At 49.6% G+C, this 24,324-nt stretch overlaps 1 protein-coding gene across 12 annotated transcripts in view; it reads right to left on the bottom strand.

Annotated features, from left to right (window-relative positions):
* The window catches only part of LOC138580086 (protein FAM118A-like), a 1,834,209-nt gene that overhangs the window by 22,456 nt on the left and 1,787,429 nt on the right, over positions 1–24,324 (bottom strand). For 6 of the 12 annotated variants that reach the window (XR_011304175.1, XM_069650353.1, XM_069650351.1 and 3 more), the window contains one exon: positions 12,527–12,593. The exons of the other annotated variants lie outside the window; for them this stretch is intronic. Coding sequence is in view for 5 of the 6 variants with exons in the window: in XM_069650353.1 (XP_069506454.1) it covers positions 12,565–12,593 (29 nt within the window). In the remaining variant the exon portion in view is untranslated. Of the gene's footprint in view, positions 1–12,526; positions 12,594–24,324 lie in introns of those variants that run through there. 12 annotated transcript variants of the gene reach the window in all.

Raw genomic sequence — 24,324 nt, 5'->3', positions numbered from 1 at the left:
CCCAGCCAATTACTGCCCTCTACCTAAGCCCCTCCTCTGGCAGCCATCTTCAGATTTGGTAGCACGTAAAGTGGCAGTAGGACCAAGTGAAGAGTGGCAGAGGGGTAGCAGGGAGGGTTCACATGTGAATCCATGCCAGACCCATGCTGGAGAACAACAGTTACAGGTAAGTAACTTGTTCCTTCTCCAGAATGGGGTCTGGCATGGATTCACATGCTCATGAATACAAGAATACATAGCAGTACACATATGCACAACCACAGGAGGTGGCAAGGCTCAACATTAAGCATTTCATCAACTCAACATTAAGCATCTCTTACCTCCTCACCAGGCCCACCTTCAGGCGAACAGGTTGCGCAGCACTGCCTGGCTGACTCTGGATTCCTCCCTGGAATCCCGGTCGATGCAGTGGAATCTCGTGAAGGTGTGCGTCGACCTCCACGTAGCAGCCCTGCAGATGTCCAGCAGGGGCACACCAGATAGAAACGCTGTGGTAGCAGCGATCGCTCTCGTTGAATGGGTTCTCGGATGATCGGGCAACTGTCGGTTTGCCAACCGGTGACAGTGCATGATGCAGCCGGAGAGCCATCTGGAAATGGAAGCCATCGAGAGGGCCTTCCCTTGGTTCACAGGTCCAAAGTTCACAAACAGTTGTGATGTCTTCCGAACGAAAACTCTTCGTGCTGTCCACGTAGAACTTCAGCGCTCTAGCTACGTCCAGCGAGTGCAAAGTCCTCTCGGCCGGCGACGAAGGCGACGGCAAGGAAACAGGTAACACCAAGGGCTTGTTGAGATGGATGAGATATCGTACCCTTCAAACTCTAGTGCTGCATGATCCAGGCCTGCAAGTTCAGCGACCCCGGGTCGTGGTGGAGGATGGCGCCTCCTTCTCTGGAGAGGAAATCTGCGTCCGTCGGCAGTTTGGCTGGGGGGGACGCTGACATGTCCAGAAGGTCCGGGAACCAGATATGTCTCGGCCACGCCGGTGCGACGAGGATCATCCTGCACCGGGACCGTCTCAGTTGGTTGATGAGCAGCAGCAACAGCAACGGCGGGAATGCATAGAGGAACAGGACATCCAAGCACTTGGCGTTCGTCGCTGTTGCGAATAAGTCGGTCTGCGGATTGCCCCATCGTTGGAATAGCAGATCCACTTGATCCTGTCGCAGTTCCCACTCGTGGCAGGAGTGTAGCTCCCTGCTGAGTGAGTCGGCAATGGTGTTCTTTATTCCTGCCAGGTGGAAGGGTACAAGAAACATCCATTGGGCGACGGCCCAGTGCCACAGATCCTGGGTCTCCTTGGATAGGGCTGGGGATCTGGTACCTCCCTGCTTCCGGATGTAGAACATCGTGGTGGTGTTGTCGGTGAAGATCCTCACCACCTTGCCCTTGAGGGTCGGAAGGAACGACCTGAGAGCCCAGAACACGGCTCAGAGCTCCAGGACGTTGATGTGTAGTGACCTCTCCTCCGGGAGCCAAAGGCCTCTTGCGTGGAGATCTCCGGTGTGCGCTCCCCATCCCTCCGGGGAGGCGTCTGTCGTCACTGTCTCCTGATGTGCTGGGGTCTGGAAGCCCATACCCGCCACGAGATGCGTGCGGGGGCCCCACCACCAGATCGCTTGGTGGAAGGTCTCGTTGAGCGGGATCCTGTCTTCGAAGCTGCCCGCCGCTTGCATCCAACGGGCATCGAGGAACTCTTGCAGTGGACGCATCCACAGCCTGCACAGGTGCACGAGGTAGATGCACAAGGACATCATGCTGAGAAGGAACTTGATGGACCTCACCGTGGCCACGTCCATGGTCGACAGCCGTTGCATTTTGCCCAGGATGGCCTTCCTCCTTTCCTCCGACGGAGAAGCCAATCGTGCCACTGTGTCGAGCCTGGCTCCCAGGAACAGTGCGACTTGCGACGGAACCAAGTGGGATTTCGCAAAGTTGATGGAAAATCCCAGATCTGTGAGCAGCTGGACGGTCTTCGCTGTGTGCTCGACGGCAAGTTCTCTTTTCCTTGATCGGATGAGCCAATCGTCCAGGTAGGGGTAGACATGGATCCCCTGCAGGCGCAGCCGCCCCACCACTGGTGCTAGGCACTTGGTGAATACCCTGGGCGCCAACTTCAATCCGAAGGGGAGGGCCTTGAACTGGTAGTGCTGTCCTTGGACTACAAATATGAGAAACTTTCGATGTCCTTTCGGAATGGGGATGTGGAAGTAGGCATCCTACAAGTCCAGTGATGATAGGAAGTCGCCCTCCTCCAGCTGCCCCAGCACGTGCTGGAGAGTGACCATCCGGAACTTCTGGGACTTGATGTACTTGTTTAAACGAAAATGGTCCAGGATGGGTCGACAGCTGCCGGTCTCTTTCTTACGAGGAAGTATTGTGAGTACACTCCAGAGCCCCGAAGCCTCTTTGGGACGAGCTCGCTGGCTCCTTTCTTCAGCATCGCCCTTACTTCCAGCAGCAGTTGAGGGACGTAGTTTTCCTTCCTGGCCACGGGTGGAATGTGGGGACACTTCATTAGAGACTCGAGAGTGTGCCCGCGGGCCAGGGCATCCAGCACCCATCAGTTGGTGGAGGTGGACTCCTATACACTGACGAACTTCACCAGCCAGCCTCCCACCGGGGTACTCAGGTGGGGGCCCGATGCGACGAGATCCCCCTGACTTGCCGACTCCTCTGTAGGCCTCCTGTGACGAGGAGCCGGCCGCCTGGCGGTACATCGAGGAGCCGCCGCCGAATCCTTTGGAGGCACCTTGCTTGCCTCTGGAGTTCCAAAAGGGCGGCCGTCGTTGCTGCAAAACTCCCAAGGCCTGCGCCGTCTCCGTGTCGGCCATGATGGCCTGCAGTGACTCGTCCACTGTCTTGCCAAACAGGTTGTTCCTGTCAAAAGGCATGTCCAAAGCTCTGGTTTGTACGTCCTGGCAGAAATCGGTTGCCTTGAGCCAACCACGCCGGCGAAGGCAAACACTATTGCCCATCTGGCGGAAGCCGGTGTCAGCAATGTCTGTGGCCACCGTTATGGCGTGGTGCGATGCCACTTCGCCTTCCTGCAGGATCTGCAGGGCCTCAGCCCTCTTGTCGTCCGGAAGTCCAGCAGAGGAGCGATCTTAAACCATAGCTCCCTGTCGTAGCGGGCCACAATCGCGAGGGCTTTGGCCGCATTAATCGTCGTCACCGCAGACGAGATGACCCGTCGTCCCATGGCGTCCAATTTCTTCCCTTCGCCGTCCGGCGGGGAGTTCGAAGTTGAAGCCATCGCCCCCGCCACTTTCTTTTTGGCCGCCGCTGAGACGACCGAATCCGGGGTTGGCTGCGCCCTAAAGCACATGGGGGCGGAATCCGGGACCCGGTACTTCTTCTCGTACCGGTCTCTCTTGGCAGGGGTTGTGGACGGGTTCTTCAGGAGCGCCAGCCCCTGTCCCAGATGTCGTCAAGTAACGGGACCGAGAGGACCGTCTTCTTCTTGGCCTCACGCTGTTGACAGAGGAAACCTTCCTTCTTCTGTTCTTCGGGGCAGAGCTGGAAGAGCTCGGATGCCCTGGCGATCATGGCGTGGAAGGAGCCAATTTCATCGGGCGGGGAGGCCCGAGGAGATGGTGATGGAAGGCCCATCCCGTCGTCACCACCGTCGTCATCCGTCCCCGTCGTGGCCATCTCTGTTCCTGTGTTATCCCTCGGATCCGGGGAAGGAGATGAAGGCTGTGAGGGCCTCGCAGGCTGGAAGGGCGGTGGGGGATGAATTCTCCTCTGCTTGCTTGGAGGGCTTCCTGACGGTCCAGGCTCCGCTGGGTCGTCTGCTGGGGGTAAGGGCAACCTTGTCCTTATCTCTGTACACAAGGCCTGGCCTGGATTGCCATCAAGATTGCTCCTGAGTTGTCCTGTGGCCCAGGCACCGGCTGCGACAGGCACGACGGTTGCGGAGTGGAATCCTCCGCCTCCACGGGAACCTCGTCGGCACTACCGTTGCTTTCGTCATCCGCCTTGTCGGGATCCCTCCCGCGGGACCGGAACTCCTTGAACCTCTTGTCCAGGATCTTCACGACTCCAGCGAGCTCCTCTTCAGAGGCTGTATCCGTGTCCGTAATGGCCACCGCCCCCCCCCCCTTCTTTGTCCACCGGGGTTCTCACGGGGGTCTTATCGATGGGTTGAAAAGAAGATTCCCTCCACGGTGGCAATGAAACTCTGGGCCCCGAGGTCGCCTCCACTTGGGTTGCCTCCACAGGCTTAGACAGGGCCGCCACGACTCCCTCGATAGAGGCATTAGCCGGGTGAATCAAGGCTTTCACGACTTTGGACGCGCTTGAGGCCTTCACCTTGGGGGGAGGGTCGCCGCCTCGCTCCCCCTCAGCTGTCTCCGTCGGGATCAAACGGGACTTCTCCTGAAGCTTACCTGGGTTCTCCGACTTCCTCTTCCCTGAGCAGGAGGGTTGGCTCGTGGTTGATGGCGTTGCTGAAAGTGCGCCCTGCCTGGCAGCTGAGGAGCCCGACCGTTCGGCGCTCCCGGTGCCCGCAGACTTGCAGTGCTTTGCCTTTTGTTGGGCCCCCATCGCCGGAGCGCCCTCAAAGTCTTAGAAGACCGCTCGGACCTCTTCTTCTTCTCACCTGTTGCTGGGCTCTTCCCCTCCAGCCAGTTGATGAGGCGGATCCGCCGATCCTTCATGGTTCGCTCCGACATGTTCTTGTAAAACGCACAGTCCTTCTGCACGTGCGTTTTGTATTTGTGAAGGCAGTAGAGGCATCTTGAATGCTCGTCCTCCTTGAAGACATTCTGCAATCCGCATCCAGGGCAGCTCCTGAACAGCCTGGATCCGGGCGTGGTGCTCCCTTTGTCTTGGGCCATGTCCACGCCCTCAAAGATCTTCTGGAATCCTCCAAAAAGCGGAACTCGATGAAAACTTCGCCCTTGAGGCGTGTAGAAAATTCTGAAACGGGTCCCCGTTGATCGGAAGTAGAAACTGTGGAGCTTGATGCTCAATTGACTGAAAAAATGAGATTAAACTCTTTGAAAAATCGCAAAACGCTGTAAAAGCTTGAGAGCTATAGCAGGAGGACTCCCAACACTGGAACATGTGGTAAAAATCTGAAGATGGCTGCCAGAGGAAGGGCTTAGGTAGAGGGCAGTCATTGGCTGGGGGCAGTATGACCCAGAGACCAGTGATTGGTTATTAGGAGAAAGACAGTTCAGAAACGAAACTGAAACTGTTTTTTTCTTTACCGAGGATTCCCAGCCTGACGACGGGAATATTCATGAGCATGCAAATCCATGCCAGAACCTATGCTGGAGAAATATGGTAAATTCTCCATCAAATCTGTGATATTGTTTTGGATTCAAAATGTAACACCTACGCTTCTCTATGGCCTTGAAACGAAAAATGTTATACAATCCACTTATCTGAATAAATTGGAGGCTCAATTTTGGCGTTAAGTACTTCATTTGCCACAAAGTATTCCGGGTCCATGGCTACGATATGAGCTGGGGTTGACATCTCTGACAGCCATGTACTATTGGCATTTGTGTGCCTTATTTCGGAAATGTTTACTTTCTACCCTGAATGGATCTACTTTAGCGACTGTTGCCCAGTATATGTTGACTTCTCATCATGTGTTTCCAAAAACCTGGACCAAACATAATATTACTGTGATGACGAACGCTGATATTACAATCGATGTTCTTGTCGCGAATCCAGTCTGAGCTAAGACAAAACTATTCATGATGGATTGGACAGACACAAGAGCCTCTTGCCTCAAATACAAAGACTTTAATAATCACTGGTTTGGCCCAAAAAAGTATAGAGATGTGGAACCATATTTATGTCAAGCTGCGACCCCACAGCTGAGAAGTGCAATACTGCGAGTGCGTCTTAATCTATGGCCCACATGTGACATATAAACTCGTAGGAAATTCCTTAAAGTTGAAGAACATTTTTGTTGGTTCTGTGGTGACCATCAGTCAAAGGAAACATTAGAACATCTGATAGTAGACTGTAAGTCGCTCATGGGGCTAAGACAAACACATTTTTGTAAACACATGGCCTACTTTGCTAATATGAAGCCGGAAGACAGATGGGTAGCGATTGTCGCCACGAGGATCATGAGTATTCGAATAGCGACAGTACATTTTTTGAAGGCGTTGAATTTAGTACATTAGTCCCCTTTTGCAACTGATAATAATAAGACCAAAATAGACAATTGTTTTAGGGTATGAAATGGCAAGAATGAGTATAACGGTTCTCGTTGCTATTTTAAAGATCTTTGGTGTAATATGAATATGTATGCACTTTGACTTGAGGTGATCTTGCATCAGATTCTGGTTATTTTAATGTCAAACAGACATCTCGTAATCCATACTTGCTTTGTTTACTTACAAGATTTTTAATCTGGTGTGTATTTAGAGATTTAGAGAAGCCTTCTTGAAGACATTTTATTTTATTTTAAATTTAAATGTCAATGTGTAGTTGGTTTGTGGATCACCTGTTCTTGATTTGATTCTTTTTTATCCTTTTTATTTTTAAGAGCGCTGTTTAAAATGTGCCACTATGTTCATATGTTCATGTTTTATGTGTCATTCTACTTTGTAATTGTAATGATTGAAAAAGTTGATTAATTTCAGCTAACTCAAAAATCCCAACAAAAAGAAATGTTAGGAGTATCTGGGTGTCGTCTGCATAATTTGTGTAGGTGACACCCAGACGATCCAGTTTATCAAATAGGGGCTTTGTTATTGTTATTGTTATTTTGCATTTGTATAGCGCCTTATATACCATTGGTATGGTCTGAAGGCGCTGGTAGGTTGAACGCCCTTGGGAACCGAGGTTCGAGTCAGTAGAGAGGGTGAGGAGAGTCAAAAGGTGCGTGTGCGCACAGGTATGTGTGCAGCTGGTGCGGGGTTGATGTGGTAGCTGCTTCTTAGCGGTAGGTGTGGTGGTTGAGAGTCAGGAGAATGTGTACGCTCTGGCAGAATTTATCCCGCTCCAGAGTGGCTGCGTTAGGCCTGAGGAGAAACGCCAGGCTGGGGGTGTTAAACCAGCGGTGGTTATTTAGAGTGATGGGGAGTGAGCGGTGGATGTTGATATGAGAACAGTTATACCGAATGGTGTCATAGTATCCCTGTGTTCTATTTGAGTGGTGGTGTAAAGAGGAGAGTAGGCGTGGGGTGTGGTATGATATATGTTCATTCAAATTTACGCATATCAATGCATATTATGTACGTCATGCAATTTAAGCAGTCAGGAACACATTCGCGCGTGCATAGTTCGTCTTGCGTGCTCTAGACAATCCCTCATTTTCAGTGTGCTTCATGCATGCTCTCATGTATTCCAAATGCATGCACTCCCGTCGTCCCCGCGAATGCACTCCAGTCTGTCTATGCGTTCATCAGGTCTGCACGCTCGTCCGGTCTGCTCTACACAGGCGTCGGCTTCATGCAGGCATCTGCTCTACACAGGCATCCGCTCTACACAGGCATCCGCACCACACAGGCATCCACACCACACTGCTATCTGCTCCACACCGGCATCCGCATCAGATGGTTGGGTTTTAGGGAAAGAGCCAGGTTTTCAGTAGTTTGCGGAAGGCCGTTAAGTCCTGAGTTAGGCGGATGTGGGGTGGGAGCGAGTTCCACAGGGTTGGGGCCAGGGCTGAGAAAGATGCTCCGCCTAACCTGACTGAGTTTGTTTTAGGAATTACTAGGAGGCCGGCTGAGCTTGATCTGAGGGTGCGGGTAGGGTGATAAGGTATTAGCTTTTTTTGAAGATAATGGGGTCCAGTTTTATGTAGAGCTCGATGGGTGAGGCATAGGGTTTTGAAAGCCACCCTGCGGGCTACCGGAAGCCAGTGCAGTGTCTTAAGGGCTGGGGATACGTGGTCCCTTGGACCGAGCGCAAGAAGCACTTTGGCTGCTGCTTTTTGTGCTCTTTGTAGTTTATTCAGTTGGTAGGCATGAATTCCGAGGTACAGGGGGTTAATCTTTGTAAAGATATTGCTCAAAATGGGAGATACGCAGGAACCTTGTGGGACAGCACAGGTGATGGGGATTGGATCGGCCGCATCTGTGGGTGAGAAATCATGCATGGTTCTGTTTGCGAGGAATGATTGAATCCATGTGATAGCCAAGTTGCAAAAGTGTGCTACCGATGATAGGTGGTCGCATAAGATTTTATGGTCAACCAGATCAAAGGCTGTCGATAAGTCATGAAGAAGTATGATGGCAACTCTGCCTTTGTCTTTAATTTCATCAATCTGGCTTTTAAGATCAACAAGGGCAGTTTCCGTTCCATGTTGAGGCCTAAAGCTAGATTGTAGAGTTACTAGTAGTTGGTTGGTCTCAAGATAGTCTTGAATTTGCAAGTATGCAACTCCATCTAAGATTTTCAGTAAGAAAGGGACTGTGGTGATTGGTCTATAATTAGTGGGAATAGACGGGTTTAGTGTTTGTTTCTTGAGTAATGAGAGGACCCACGATTGTTTCAGGTTACTTGAGACTGAGTTGCTGGCGAATGATGACTTTATTAGTTTGGTAATAAAATGAGATAAGTCTCTAGCTGCATCTTTTATGATCTGAGCTGGGCAGTGGTCACCTTTACAGTTAGAGGGTTTCAGTGATGCTATCATTTTTTGTAACTCGGGAATGGTTCAATTGTTGAATTTGAAGTCTGAGTTATGGTATGAGGTTGATGGCAGGATGGGGATGGAGGGATTGCCAGAGGTAAGTTGGATCCGTTTATCAGCTATTTTAGTCTGGAGCCCTATGATTTTGTTTGAGAGAGCATTTTGAATGCTAGTGCACCAAGGTCTATCTTTGGTGCAGGTTTCTGGAGGTGGATTAGGGTTTTCTAACTCCTTTAAAATGTTAAATAATTCTTTGGTGCTGGAACCAGCCTGGTTTATTCTGAGGTTGAATGTTTCTTTTTTGGTACGGATTATCTCATTTTTATAGGAGGCTGTGATGTTGGTTAGGTTAGCTTTATTTTCTGTAGAGGGGGTCAATTTCCAAAGTGTCTCAAGTTTTCTTTTTTCTGAGAGTAGTGTTTTCAGTTCAAGCGTGAACCATGAGTTCAGATGTGCTCTAGGTTTACCTTTGCGCAATTTTAATGGGGCAATGCTGTCTATGGCTTTGGTAATGGAGTCGTCGTAGGTGTCAACCAATAGATTCAGGTCATTAGTGGCAGGTAGTCCATTGAGTATTGGGACTACCAGGGGTATTATAGCCTCAGCTTTGATATTGCATTTGTTCCTAGTGGGACAAGGTGACGCAATGGCGGGCTTTTTAGGCTCTGGGTTGTTGACAATGATTTCTAGGGATAGGAGATGGTGATCAGTCCAAACGAGTGGTGAGGAGTCCTTAAGGGTAATATTGCAGTTGAGGTCCACTACCCAATAAAGTATCCCACCTTTCTCGTGAGTGGGTAGGGTGCAGATTTGTATGAAACCTTGTTCTGCTAGTGCATTGGTTAAGGAAGTGGCTGGACGGTCACTGGGGTCATTATAGCCAAGGTTGAAGTCACCTAGGATGATGTTTTGCACCATGGGTTTGGTGTTTTCCGCTGCTAATGACGTAATGTCTTCTTCGAAGGATGCGGGAGGACCTGGGGGCATATATATCAGGTTTATAGTGATAGTGTTTTGGTGGACGTTTGGAGCTTGACAGAGAGAATGTCATAGGATGTCAAAGTAGAGGATGTGGCTAATCTCATGTCAAGGGTAGGTTTAAAGATGATGGATATTCCTCCCCCTCGAGCGTTGGGTCTTTCAGCTCTGAGGATGGAGTAGTTATCAGGGACAGGTAAAGTTAGAGATGGTCCAGCTGCGTCATGTAGCCATGTTTCTGTCACGGCAAGAAAGTCAAGGTTGTTCATCAAAATGATATCAGCAATTTCAGTTGCATGCACAAGGGACCTAGCATTTATTAGTGCTCCTTGTAAGGGTTGTTTTCAATTAGCCTTCTTGATGTGGCAGGGGCTGTCGTCAAATGGTTTCTTTGTGGGAGTGTGGGAATATTTACATATGTGTTTAGGTTTGTTGGAGACTGTATGCAATTTACTTGCAGTCTTGGTGTTGAGTTTGGCAGGTGGGTTGTTATTCCTGGAGAGTCTAGTACCTATTCTGTTATTCGCTCTGTTATGTCGTGGTAGGTGGGAGGTATACCTACTAGCAGCTTAGTTGTATTGGGTACGAGTATATGTGTGTCATGTTTAGGATTAGGTGTCATTTCGATAGTATGACATATTGTGCGTGATCTTAGGCGGTGGCACTTGGTCTTGCCCTGGATGGGATAAGAGAGGTAGTTTCCAGGTTTAGAATGGAGCCAGACATGCTCTGTAATGTGTGGCTTGGTGCATATTTTATTATCATAAGTGCCGTTGGTAGGGCTGGTGAAGTGGGAGTGGTAGGTGTCTAGTGGAAATGGTGGCAAGGAGGGCAGGAATGGTGTAGGGCAAGTGATAGGGCGATGACGGGGGCATGCAAGTTTAAACAGACATTCTTTGTAGGCTATGTAATGGTTACCAAGGCATGGTATACTGTCTTGTAAAACGCAGTACGGGAACATGATTAAAGAGAGCCAAATTAGCATGGTGGGTGGGTGTAGCAATGCTGGTAAGGTGTAATACGAGGTGTTAGGAGCGTGGTGTGAGGTGAAGGCTCGGAGAGGCTAGTAGTTGCTGAAGTATCTACTTGCAGGGGGGGAGGTGTGTAGTAGTGCAGCAAGTTAAGCACCTGCTGGGCAAGTGGTTGCGCTAATGGGCATAGTGCCTACATAAAGTGAAAACAATATAGGCATACTGTCACACAAAAGTTAGAAAGCATGTTAAAGAGATGAACATTACATATGCAGAATGTATGGTAGATCATTGAGAGCACTACAATTTTTCAATTGTAGTGGGGGCAAGTTAGCCGAATAAGGGAGAGAAGGGGATAGCAGGAGCAGAAACAAAATTGATAAGGCATGGGAAATGTCTGTCAAAGAGGAGGAGGTTGGTCTGAGGGCCTTGGAAGAAGACAGTACTATTATTGTAAACATTAATGATGACCTTAGAGGAGTGTAAGGAGGCAAGGAGGGCCTCCCACTGGGTGCCACCATTAATGGGAGAGGAGGAGTAAGGCGAGAGCACAATGATCATATGAAGAGTCAGTAGGTCTGGCGAAGGAACGACAAAGAGAATGCCAGTGAGGGTCTGTCTGGAGGAAGCGCTGGTGTAGGTATCAGCAATAGGGAGGCCTGGGTTGGAGACCAGGATATTCTTTTTGAACATCTTCCTACCAGGCTTAGTGAGAAGGGAAGGATAGTCACTAGAGAAACAGTTGGAAAAGATAGGAGAGACAGAGAGAACCATAACTCAAGTGGAGGGGGGAGAGAGGGAGAAGGGTGGGAAATGGAGACACAGAGGGGTGGGGGTCCAGGCAGAGAAGACAAAGGGGCTAGGGCGGGAAAGGACAGCAGGAAATGCAAAATGGTCACTGGGCACAGCACAATTCAAAAAAGTGGCAAGACAGATGAAAAGCAGAGGTGACAGGGCACAGCACAATTCTAAGGCAGAAGAACAATGCTGAAGGAAAGAGGGAGCATAGTCAGATGTGTGAGAGGTGAAGTTGCAACTAACCAACAAGGAAGTGAAAAGAGTTTGGCAGGCATCAGCATGTGCAAGATCAGATCTCTTCCCAGGATACCAAGTAGGGGGGCCACCCAGATAGCAGACAGGGATCAGACAGGGGCCTTAGGAGTGGGCCTTATGAGGAGAGCCGGCCAGTTCACGGGCCTTCTGATAGGCCCAGATAAGGAAGGACTTGGCCAATCCTAGGCCCCCTGCACCAGCACACAAAGCACTCCGGTGCCCAGAATGCGTGCGGCCATCTTAGAATGGCAAACCTCCAACAGGAATCAATAAGCAAACAAAGTAGCCCCAACAGTGCGCAAAGTCAAAGCTCCTTTTGTAGTTTCTACTGCAGGATTGATGATGCAGTGGATCCGAAAATAAACATTAAAGAACACTTTTGGGTTAATGTTGCGCAATCATGCACACGCCCTCTGTAGCACGGGTGGGGGGCTTACCTTCGATCTTTGATATTGAATGTGCAGCGAGTGCACTGTAGGTTTCCAGGTAGTGGGTGGAGGCACTGCTGCAGCCGACTCCGGCAGCCAGGGTAGAAATGAGGGACAGAGTAGGATAATATATGTTTCCTTAATGATCCACACTGTGTCAATATCCTCAGTGAAGAATGATCATGTTTGTGGTGCTTTCTAAGGACTATGATGTATCCTTATGGTCTATGTATATATTATTTTCACCAGATTGCTCTGTACAAAGATTTGAACCCCAATGGGGCCCTGTGCGTGCTCTATAAAACCATAAAAGAAATACACATACACATAATCAAGTACTTCATATGCAAATCACTTTCCAGGTCCAGTTCCATTCTCATACAGCAAGACAAAGCCCTGAAAGATGCGCCTTTAAGACAAAATCCCAGTCTTGTTTCAAGGATTCTCAAAGTTCTTTATGGTTTGAATGAATGACACTGAGTCTACAATATGGATGCTTTCAGAAGCTGCAGCTCCCATGTTTATTTTAAAGATGGCATTCCCCTCCAGTTTCATCTGAAATAAAATGAAAACCAATATTGAAATTAATTCTGGTTTAAAAAGCATCAGACTCTGTTCCTAAATGGCAGCACAATAAGATCAGCACATTTCAGAATCTGCTTTGCAACATACAATCAGCCTATACAGTGTCCCTACATCAAAACGCTGTCCACAAAAACTGTCATGTAAGTGATAAACATTTCAAAAAGCAACACATCAGGCTGCTACACGTATTACAGAACACCCCAGTACGGGTACCCATGCTCACCTTTGGCAGAATAAATGCAATGCTTGGGGAATAATATGAGGCTATGGGAGACAAAACTCTACTGCAGGCACTGTAGGGCAGTCCGAACAGCCGGGATCCCCCACCAGCAGCTCGAGGGTGATAGAAGCCAGGTCGCCAGTCAGAAAAGCCACGCGGTACAAAAGAGTGGTTAGAGGAGAACCCGCACATATCAGAGGTGCATAAACTGGGCAAGCAGGCCGGATGGGTTCAGAGGGGGTCGTTACAGTAGGAGAGATCATTAAGGGGAACGAGATGGTGTAATTTCTCCGACCTCTGAGCGGACCGTGGGCTGGAGGCCAAGGACCACTACCCTTACATACACCTAGAACTCGCATTAGACAGCCAACTCGGTAGTGAAATCAACATTCCGGACCATAACCCCCTGGAGGCTAGCCTGCTCTCAGGGCGCATAGACAAGAAGGCGATCACAATATTACATCAGGCAATACATAGTTTTACGGCACAACAGCTCGACAGGATCTGAGCCAAATGGGAACAGGATGTAGGGGAGCTGGAGGAGGAAGAATGGGTGGAGCTACAAATAGCTGTCAGGGAAGCTTGGTTCAACTAAAGGCCCTACTTCGAGTTTATTATTCCAGAACCAACCTTTGCAGGATGGGCAAGGCGGAGAGCGACAACTATCTGAAATGTTGGCTTGAAGTAGGGTCCTTCTTCCACATGATGTGGGCTTACCCCAAAGTTAGGGAATAATGGGAAAGGTTCCTGCACATCTTATCAACACGGGAGGGGAACAAGGTCCCGAGATGTCCTAAAATGGCTACATAACACATATGGAGTGATGCAGTTAGCGCTCCGGGGCGGGGACTAAACAATTAATTAGTATAGGGCTGGTCTTGGCTAGGAGGGACTTGGCTACAAAGTGGGGGTAGGATGAACTTCTGACGATGACTCAGTGGAAGGAGGGTAAGGACTGCTGCAGATCCCTGGAGGAGGCATAGAGGCAATCCTGGAAAATTTCAAAGGATCTGGGGGAAGTGGGACACTGGGATGATGGGCTAGAGGCCCTGATACCGACTATTCAGACTCTTGGGGAGGTATAGGAGGCTGGGGGTGAGCAATGTAAGGGGGGATAGGTAACATTTTAAGTTTGATGCTCAAATAACTTTATCATGTGATTCTGTTTTGTTTTTTTTGTTGTTTCTTTTTCTTCAATGAAAGAAAAGTGTTAAAAAAAAACATAGCCCAGTTGCCTGTATCCCAGTTCATGACCAGTCGATGTTGGTTTGCAATTTGAACCCTCTCACACACACTCACCTCTGTTTTGTTGCCTTAAGTTGAGGGGAGGGGGGAAGCAGGGGGAGGAGGATGGTGAAAGGGGACAACTATCTAAACCAAAAAAAACTGTCATTACCTTGTACTGTACGGAACCGGAAAAGCATTGTAACCTGTGTGCAACTGTTGATCTTAATAAAAATATATTTACAAAAAAAAAAACAAGCAACATAAATCTGTTCTGGACCTGGCACAGGACGCAAAGGTCCAGACACTATTGAAGCAGTATTGTCCAAGGGCGGTCCTGAGGCAAAGCGAATAAATACCCCTGGGGGTGCTCTCTTCCTATAGACAGAAATGTAAACTGCCTTCCCCCTGAGTTAGGAGGCAACACATAGGACCCTTGGAAACGAGGACAGCATGTTAGCCACTACCCTTTCCTTTACAACTCTTATACCCAACCTTTCTCCCAGGAGGACCTTACATGAAGCCATGGGATCAGAGCAATACCACTTTGTCCATCTTTATCATCCAAATCTTTATTTCGTAAGGATGTACCAAGAAGGGCCATGGTTTTACTGAAACTGTTGGCATGTGCACCCACAATGAATATGGAACATGGGGGGGGGAGGTGTTACACCAATGACTGACAGTATAATCAATAGGAAGGGACCGCCCCCATAAAATCATGGGGCAACATGATGAGGGGAGCGCAGAGAATGCTTAGATCACCTTATTCACTAAGGTCACCTGAGCATTTCAGGAGGGGCTGGACAATAGCACCAAGATGCACTTTCCAGAGCTCTTCCATGCATTGCTGTCAGGAGCCGGCTCCCTAGGCTTATGTATTACAGGCCCCTTGAACCACGTGGTTACTCGGAGCACCTTTCCCAGAGACGGGCCAAACCTCAAAAGTAAATCATGACAGGGTCAGAAATGACCCTACGATGATTTGCGCCTCCCCCGTGCGCTTGTTTAAAAAGGTGCAGTGGGATGACCCTCGTTTCTGGGCTTTTTATAGTGCATCTCGTTGGTGAATTCGGAATGCGCTTCAAAATGAAGCACCCCCTTGTTTGCAGAAATGCGCAAAGGAGGAAGAAAGTGCCTCCTCAGTAGGTGCATCGAACATGCGCTCAATAAGATGCCCTTTGTGAGATTGGGCTGCTCCTATTTTTGTGGTGCAAGTGAGGAGATGCGCTATTGCATCTCCTCACTTGGGCCCAAAGAGGTTTTGAGAATCTGGGCCATAGCGCGATGAGGGGTTGCAAAGGAGCTAAAGCAGCGACTGACCTGCAGCATGAAAGGACATCTCAGCAGAGTCCCAGACTCGCTGAAATGACCCGTAGGCAAGCATGACCGACCAACTGCAGGATCTGGCCACTCTACTCCTAGTGTCTAGTCCACTTTCCTTTATACTTTTGGGTGTCCTAATAGGTATGCGACCAGAGCTTTTTGTATAGCAAACGTCCTTCAATTTAAATTTGATGTAGCGTATGCCCACGAGGCATGGCTTTGGCTTACTGTGTCTCCGCCCACCAGGCAATGTCTGCCAGTCCCTTTTTCAAACATGCCAGTCAAGCTCGCATCTCAAACCAGGCGAGGGGGCTTGCACTGGTCAAAATAGTCTAGGCAACCCATCAAAATGTCTCCAAATCACCAGATTCTCCATAAGCAAAGGAGAGGGCTCCAATAGCCGCCCATTACATATCTGCAACGTCAATCTGCAGCCAACTGAGTAGCGGCAGGACTTGATCCAGCGAGCAGATGAGCAGTTTCAATCTCTTATCTAAAGGCATCCATGTAATCCTGTACTGGCCCTATGAGGCACCTTCCTGGCAGCCTGAATAACTCTGTTTTCCAATAAAAGGCCCAGATGCCCCAGCTCTTCAAGAAGCAGACCACGATTTTAAACAGTTGAGGGGAGGGTCGTTGAAACATGAAGGGGGTGTTTGAACCAACTTTATCTTCTCCGCAATGGATGACGGAAAGCCTTCAGAGCCATGAAAACTGCCTGTGATTTCAGAAGGTTTATTTTATCCTTGGTCCGATTCTAAGCACTGCCCGTGGAGTTAAAGATCCCGAAGGGTGGTACCTGAGCTCAAAATGGATACATCTGTCACGACAACCACACTGTGCAGGGGCTTTGCAAACCCAGGATCCTCTCAGACTGCCTAGAACAAAGGCCAGGATGATGACCTTGGTCAAGTGAGGTTCTTGGATCTGGTTACACGATTCTCCCAGATGTAGCTGCACACGCCTCATTCTGAGTCGGAACGGTCAGCACAGAAGAGTCTGTAAGTCCCAAAAGCCCCAGGAACCGTCAAACAAAAGTCTGACTGTGCAGGTGAAATGCCAACCACTTCCTTCAGGTCTAAAACTCTCTCTTGGGTGGGAAACACCTTTGCTTGTTGCACATCCCACGGAAAGCTACTGAAAACGATTTTCAAGGGTACAGTGCTGACTTTTTCTGTTTGACTGACAATCCCAGATTAAAGAGAAGCCACTGTATAGAGAAGAGACTGTATAATGGGTCAAACTCTGGCATGAACGCCCTCAGTGGACTGAAGTTTAGAGTGCTGGAGGTCAAAGAGTAAGATTAGAATAGGTGCATGCATTTGGCCAAATAAGGCTTAGCAGGGCTGGCCGGGCTGCAGTAGAGAGCAACCCATGTGGGCAGGCATGTGGACGGGTGCTGAGAGGAGTTTGGAGATGGCGTGAGTGCTAGAGACTCGCTATGTGTTCAGAGTGCACACAGTTCTCGTAGGTCTTCGCTGAATTCTGATGTCAGAGGTGTTGAGACGTAGTCTGGTGTAAGTAGGCAGATAATTATGTGACCAGCACAACCAAATTTTGTCATAGTCCTTGCTGTATTCTGATATGTGCGGGTAGCCATGCCTGTGGCCAGTGCCCACCGGAGTGGTGCGTTATACGTATCTAGCAGATTCGGTGGTGAGTTGTTGTTTGTGTGCCCGATCAGGAATTGGCTTCTTTTGTCGATTCTGAAACGGTTAGCAACAGCAACAGTCTATGCTCCAACTATTTGCAACTAGAGGAGCACAGGTTGTACTTCCAGGTTCTTATAGGCAGATAGGGTGGTAAGTCTACCCAGATATTGTGCGCTTACTGAACTTTCTCAATTGTTACCTTTACCATGGGGGGCCCATCCTATAGTTCATACATGCGCAATACCTGCCCATCCCTCAAGTACTTCCAGTGTAATTAAGGGGCTAGTTCTTGATTGCCTTCCTGGAGTATTGCACGAGAAACCCCTACCTGGCCTTCTGGCGCGAGACATGGCCCTGGCACAATTCCTCCCATGACAATTCCTCGCAGTGAACCCAATCTGTCTGAGTGTGATGGTGGTGATTCTCTCATAACCTATTTGAGTGTGATTTCCCTGTTTTCCCGTACATGCCAGGTGCAGTGACTAATCAATCCTGTGACATTTCAGAGTGTGAAAAAAGATATTAAGCACTGTTTCAGCTGGTGGTGCTTGTGGGAAACCAAGGTCATGATTGATGTATGATAGTGTGTGTGGTCCGGGCCACCACGAATATGGCCAGTGACGTCTGGTGGTCAGTGTTTCTCTGTTTCGGAACTGGGAATTGGAGGTTTTAGTGAGGGGTTTCAGGATAATGCAGCAAATAGTCTGGTTTTGATGACCCCCTAGAGTGCAGGGGGTGATTTGCTCTGTGGGCGAAAGGGCAAGCTGCTGTCTGGCTGCTGAGCCCTGGGTTCACCGGTGCTTCTTGAGCTGGTGTGCCAGGGCGCTGAGACAGAGGAAGATGGCGTAGTCCAAACAGGAGATGATGATGGCCAATATTGTAGCAACTCTTTGAGGATAGAGTCGGTAGGGAAACATTTGTTTCAGGATGCGTAAGTGGAAGTGGCAGGTTCTAGATACAGTGTTGATGCTTTTGGAGAGAAATAGGTCTGGGTCCATGGCACATACAAGATTTTTAACGGAGGTGGAGGCGGCAGGGGGCTCCCAGGACCATTGGCCATGGTAAAGGTTGGGAAATCAGTGCAGTTTTACCGCATATTAGGATTCTTAATTGGCCCAGGTTGAGGATTAGGTGGTTGGTCATCATCCATAGCTCTATATCCGAGAGGCAAGAGTCGAGGTCAGGAAGTGGGGAGGCTAGAGTCTTGGGAATTTTTTAATGATCTGGGTGTCGTATGTGTAATTGTAGCAGGTAAGGTTGTGAGAGCGGATGAGAGCTGGCAGTGGGCTTAGGTAGAGGAGAGGTTGAAGAGGAGGGCTGAAAGGAGGACTCCTTGTGGCACTGCTTTTTTGACGGCGTTGAGGGGCGGAGGAGAAGGTGGGAGGAGAATGATTTTCGAGTGATTAGATATAAGAGGTGATCCAGTTAAGGGCAGAGTCTTTGATGCCTAGGGTGAGGAGCCTGTTCCTGAGTATTGTGTGGTCCAGGAGGATGAGTGTAGCACACCCTTCTGAATCGGCAGTTCTTTTCAGGTCGTCCAAGTGAGGATTCCGTTCCACAGAGGACTCTGTAAGGGGTCAGCAATGCGAGGCGGACAACTGTTTGATAATTGATGAACATATGCCATTTTATTAAAGAATAAATAAAGAAAAATGCCTCACTGTCCCTAATCTGCTGAGGATTTCCCTGCCTAACCAAAGCTAAAGGGAAAGACTCTAACACAGGATGGTTGGCCCTCATACTAAACAACGAATAAACAAAGAAAATATATGCCAATTTAAATAACATCAACAATATTCACAGTTTCTGAATAACTTCTCAATAGCCTGGGGATTCCCTTCCCCAGGGTTCAAAGTGAATTCTGCCCCAATGTTCAAATAAGGAAATCCTTGTATGTAAGATAGTCTTAAATCAGTTCTTGATGTTTCAATGTCAAAGTAAAGTTTTGTTAACCAAAGTTTCAACAATAGCAATTCTTTTCTCCTTGGTGCAATATGGACTTTGCGCTTCCTCAGAACAGCACCAAATGGTATTCCCAGCCACATGATTTGCCACCACTTCCAGCAGTCCAAGAAAACTTGCCACAGCTTAAATGAAATGTAACTTCTACGACTGTCTGTCAGGGCTGAGAATGTAGCTGGTGTTATGGGCGATATTTCTAGTTTTAATCCTGCATATGGGCCCGCAACATTGTTCTCCTGGTGAGTTCTCCATCCCTTTTTCAGGAAGATGGCTCAGGGATGGAGAACTGCCCAAAGACTATACTACCCAGCAGGCAGTGTTGTGCACAGGCCTGCCAGTAGAGAAAGCACCACGCCCAAGCCATCGCGCATGCATGAGCCGTGCCCACGAGCCAGCACTCGATCTCAGAGGGAGAGGACGTATTTCACAGAGCTCTGGCAGGTACGCCTACGCGGGCACAAGCTCTCGCCTGATATCCACAGGCCCTACGTCCATAAGCAAGATAAGTTCTTACTACTTCTGTATACAGCGAGTGAAAGTTGAAAACAGCGGAAGCTGCATGCATGCCTAATACGTGGCTAGGACTGCACATGAGACAGAGTGATCCGAACAGGGGGCAGAAACGCGACTGTTATGCATGAGTCCTGCATGACTTGCACGCATTAACCAATACCTGCATGCTTTGATTGGGCAGTACGTGTAAGCTTGAGGTGAAAGCAACCACGAGCAACGTGATTACAGATCCAAGATTGTCTGATGACACTTAAGTAGACTAACGTATTCCAGAGTGTACCGAGCAATGTTAAATGCTGCTGTCGCACATACTCATATTTGTTTTGGTATTTTCCAGCGGTGGAGTTGCAGAACTTTCAGAACATTGTCAAATCTGCACAAACTTTCCAGGGACACCGTGGGACAGACAAAGAAACCACAGCTAAGTCTATTTCTTGTTTTATCTCATAGAGATGCTTTATGGGAGAATCTGCATGGTGTTAATGCAGGAGAAGTTATTTCTGCATGAAGTGTAATGCAGGGAGCACATTGAATCCATGTTTATATATTGTGCATAGTAAGCTCAAAGAAAGTGGTGCAGAGCATGTCCACAGTAGCTGGTTGAGCGCCAGGCAAACAGCTCAGCCTAGCAGTATATTCAGGGCTAGCGGCACCCAGTATTTTGGTTAGAAGCTCCAGTACAAAGGCTTCCATGCTGAATTGGCACATAGTGTGAATGGGGTGTGCATGAGAGAAAGGGCGGAGTAAAGCACAACTCAAGATCCAGCAGCAGGAGCCGAGGAGCATGTTACACTAATTCCTCCTTCCTATCCACTATGATCTCCTGACTTCTTTCCGGTTATCCTGAAACCCTCTACCCATTCAACCAACAGACCCTAACCCTCTTTCCCCGGTGGGTTGCGGTAGCCTGTGGTAAATACCGTTCCAAGGTGCCAAGACACAACGGGGAGGTAGGAGTTTGTGCTGCCTCTGCGCCAGTCAAGATTGGGACTACAGATCCGACACTGTCAGTGAAACACAGTTCTTGGTTAACAGTTAGCATGTCATTAGTTACAAGATTAAGATTCATAGTAGGTATATTTGTCAGGTTGACTTCACAGTGCTGCTGCTTCAGCTTTAACAACTTCACTTCTACTCAGGTTTATCATGAGAACAGTCTCCTTTGCCTCATATAAAGCCATTTCGCTCAGGCTACTGAAATGTTGCATCTACTGACAACCAGATATACCACCACAGCTTCAGTAATTTGTGATTCAAGACAGGTTTTGACAAGATTCACTTTAAAGTAATTTAACACCTTCAAGTAGGCAAGGCATTCTTCCACTGAATATTTCTCTTCAAAGGGGGCAGCCGTGTGCAGAGACAAGACGAGATGAGAGAGGTGCGGCTTGATTCACTCGCTACCCTACTTTCCTACGTTCTTTACTCTAACCTCATCCTTCGCTTCCGTGGGCGAGCGAGTGAGCGAGTGTTCTGCGGCTGCTGCCGACGAAGCTCTGAAGTGGCCCAGCCCAGCCTGCAGCTCGCAGTTAGGGTTTGCCAGGTGCGCATCCTGGTCCCTGGAGTAATCTGGAGAAAACGGAAGGGTAAGATCGTGCCCAGCCACACCACAAGGCTTCAGAGGCTTGAGAGTGAGAGCAGAGAGCGAAGAGCGCTCAAAGCATTTTTAACATCCATTGTTGCTGGGGCAGCCGGCTGTGTTTTGGGCTGAGTTCAACTCCTGAATCAGCCAGATCAATTTTCCCTCCCCCCTGACTAAGGCGTTGGGCAGGTATATTTAGCACATCACTGGTTCTAAGCTGCACGCCCGGGCGGCAGACTGTGGGAACAAATCCTTTGATCCTGACCGCAGCGTGATTATTCATCTACATCTATTTAAACACCTGTACACTTTACTGCTCCCATAAAGGAGGGTATTTTTTTCCGGGCAACAAGGAATGCAACAACTTACAAGATAGTAGCACAAGTGACACTACATAGTCTGCAGACAGCACAAGCATAAGCACAAGCACAAGCTTAAGTGCACAAGTGGCCGTGCCTTTCATCTAAGCCGCTTTTTCCTGTGTTCACTTCTGGGAATCATCACAACTGAGTCCCCAAGTCATGATGAAATCTTGTGGGTGGAGGGCACACCTAGGAGCCTTGATCTGGAGTCCACTCCCAACTATCCGTTAGAGGCACCAGTCAAAAAACAGAATCTGCCTGGAATTTTTGGACTCCGAGAGGGATCTTGACTCTGATCTTGGCCAAATGCCTGTAATAAGTATCCCTCAAAACGAAACAGGGCCTGTACTACACAAAGATGATCTACCCAATGACTCATGCGCTCATGCTGAATCTGACCCAGAGGTGATCATAACAGAGTCACTGGAGTCTCTCGACAACTGCCTTTTGATTCATAAGGATACAAACATCACAGGGGGCGTGGCTAACCGCCATGTGAGAAGGACGCGTCTCGGGTGAGCTCCGACCGATGTGTTCACCATAAGCTGTATTTCATATATCCTGAGGAGACTCTGAAGCCTATGAGTTGCTACACTAGCAGCGGACACCAACGAGCAGCATCACATCCTTTTTCTCGATCGTGAGCGCCCTGCAAGACCCAAGAAATCCTCACATCGCGGAGCCCCGGACACAAGCCCAAAATGGCGGCGCCCTCTGAAGCAGCTGGCGAGCCGAGAACGAGAGCGCTATCGGCCCTGGAACCCTAGTCTGGCACCTGACGGGCAGACCACATACGGGGCCCCTAAGGAGAGCACTCTGCATTGCTTCCCAGAAGGTGTGGCGTACCCCTGGATCCGAGCCCATGAGGATCCCTCTCGTCTATGGGTACTGAAGGAGGGAGCTGCGACGACACGGCACACAGCCTGCTGCGGGCTGAGCCCGCTGAGGTATGCGGACGTTCTGGAGCTGAGGAGCGGCTGGCGAGTACTACCCAGCGGACACCGTGGGACGTTGAGGGAGCACGGAGACGAGGCATTGTTGACAAGGTGAGCGGAGGAGGGGAGGCCCGCACACCCAGCATCGCCCTGACCCACCAGCGCTGGCACAGCGGACAGTCCGGAGGCCAGGGAGAGGTGCTACTGCACGGCCAATATCCATCAACCCAGCGACCCAACCTGGTGCCGGCCCGGGGACCCTGACAGGCTGTGGGGACACGGGCCCCCCCCGCACTGGCCGCCTCCTGATTCCCCACTGCGCAAACTGAGAGGAGGACAGGAATAGAAAGGGGGAGCAGGGGGAATTAACGGCGATGCGTGGGGGGCCCGGGGAGCCCAGCCAACTGGACACTTTGGCACCCCCGCACCAGACGAACCGCCCCTAGCCGGGCCTCCTACTCCATACCGGGAAGCCGGTACCAGTTGGGCACCTGACCAGCAAAGGACAGTTCTGGGGCAGGAGGCATAGCTGGACACATGAGCATAGACTACACCACAGCCAGCACGGAGCCTCCTTCTTCCACGATAAGATTTGCACATGAGGCAGGATACTCCGAGGGAGTAACAGAAGCAAGTGCTCCAGATGCAAATGGACACAAACGTAAAGCAACGGGCCAACTCAACCAAATAACATAGGCCAGCACAGGCTATTGGAAAAGGTCAGGGACCTTTAGGTTGTGACCGCAAGCCCCCCTGTTTTTCTGTACAACTCGGGCCACTACACCAACGCAACACAGAGGGGCCATAATCAAAGCAACAACGGTCAACACGTGATATTGCACCACCCTGTGCTCCCGCCACCATAAATCAACGCAGACTTACATCTGGGTCGGCTGAGCGCCAGCACCTGGGCGAGATGTCGGTAAAAGGGGCAAGGTCCAAGCAGCGCCAAACCACCATGGACACCTTCACGGCCAGAGGGCCCACAAGCCCCGAAACAACGAACGTGACAACCGCGGAAGCACAGCTCGGCCCTAGCGAAGTGGCAACAGAACCTAGCAACACCCAGATCCTGGAGGCCATCAAAACGTTCCAAGCTACAATGGAGTACAAAATTGACGCCGTGGCCACAGACCTGGGCCTTCTGCGTCAAGATGTTCGAACCGAAACACTGGAGACCCAGGTCAGAGAAAACACGGAAGCTAAGACCCAACTTTTAAAAGATGTAGATGTACTACAGCAAAAAGTGAAGAATCTGGAAGACAGGACCGAGGAAGCCGAAGGGCGGGCACGCCGAGCAACATCCGACTTCTAGGTTTGCCGGAGGGTATTGAAGGATCCGACCCCACGAACTACGTGGAGAACCTCCTGTTGCAGGAAATAGGTGCCGAGAAGCTCTCGCAGGGCTTCACAATCGAAAGAGCCCACCCATCTCTCACAAAACCCCCCCCCCGGCACCTCGCCCAGACCAATGATAGCGAAAGTACTCAATTACAGGGACCGAGAGACCATTCTGGCCTATTCGCGATCAGGTGGCCAGATTGAAAGAAACTCTGCAAAGGTAGCTATCTACCCAGATTACACCTTCCAGGTCCAAATGAAGAGGGCACAATTCATATATACTAAAGCTAGATTGAAAACAGCCGGCTTGTGCTATATGCCCCTCTATCCTTCCAGACTGAAGGTAATACATAACAACAAAGCCTACATGTTCGACACTCCGGCTGAGGCCCGCGACTGGATGGATGGGAAGCAGATCCCGGACATTGACGACAAGAGGCGCAGATAGCGCTGCGCTCAACTCCAAAAGGCAGCACGCAGACCTGCGGCCTCATACTGGCTCGCCAATGCAAAGACCACGCACAAGCACAGCTGTAATGATCCTCAGAGCGAGACTCCGAAGACGCATATCTCTCCACCCCCAG

This window comes from Ambystoma mexicanum, chromosome 3p, assembly GCF_040938575.1.
Source record: "Ambystoma mexicanum isolate Mex_15411 chromosome 3p, UKY_AmexF1_1, whole genome shotgun sequence".
Taxonomy (NCBI): Eukaryota; Metazoa; Chordata; class Amphibia; order Caudata; family Ambystomatidae; genus Ambystoma; species Ambystoma mexicanum.
Note: the sequence above shows the minus strand (reverse complement) of the source record. Positions and strands in the feature narration are given on the sequence as shown.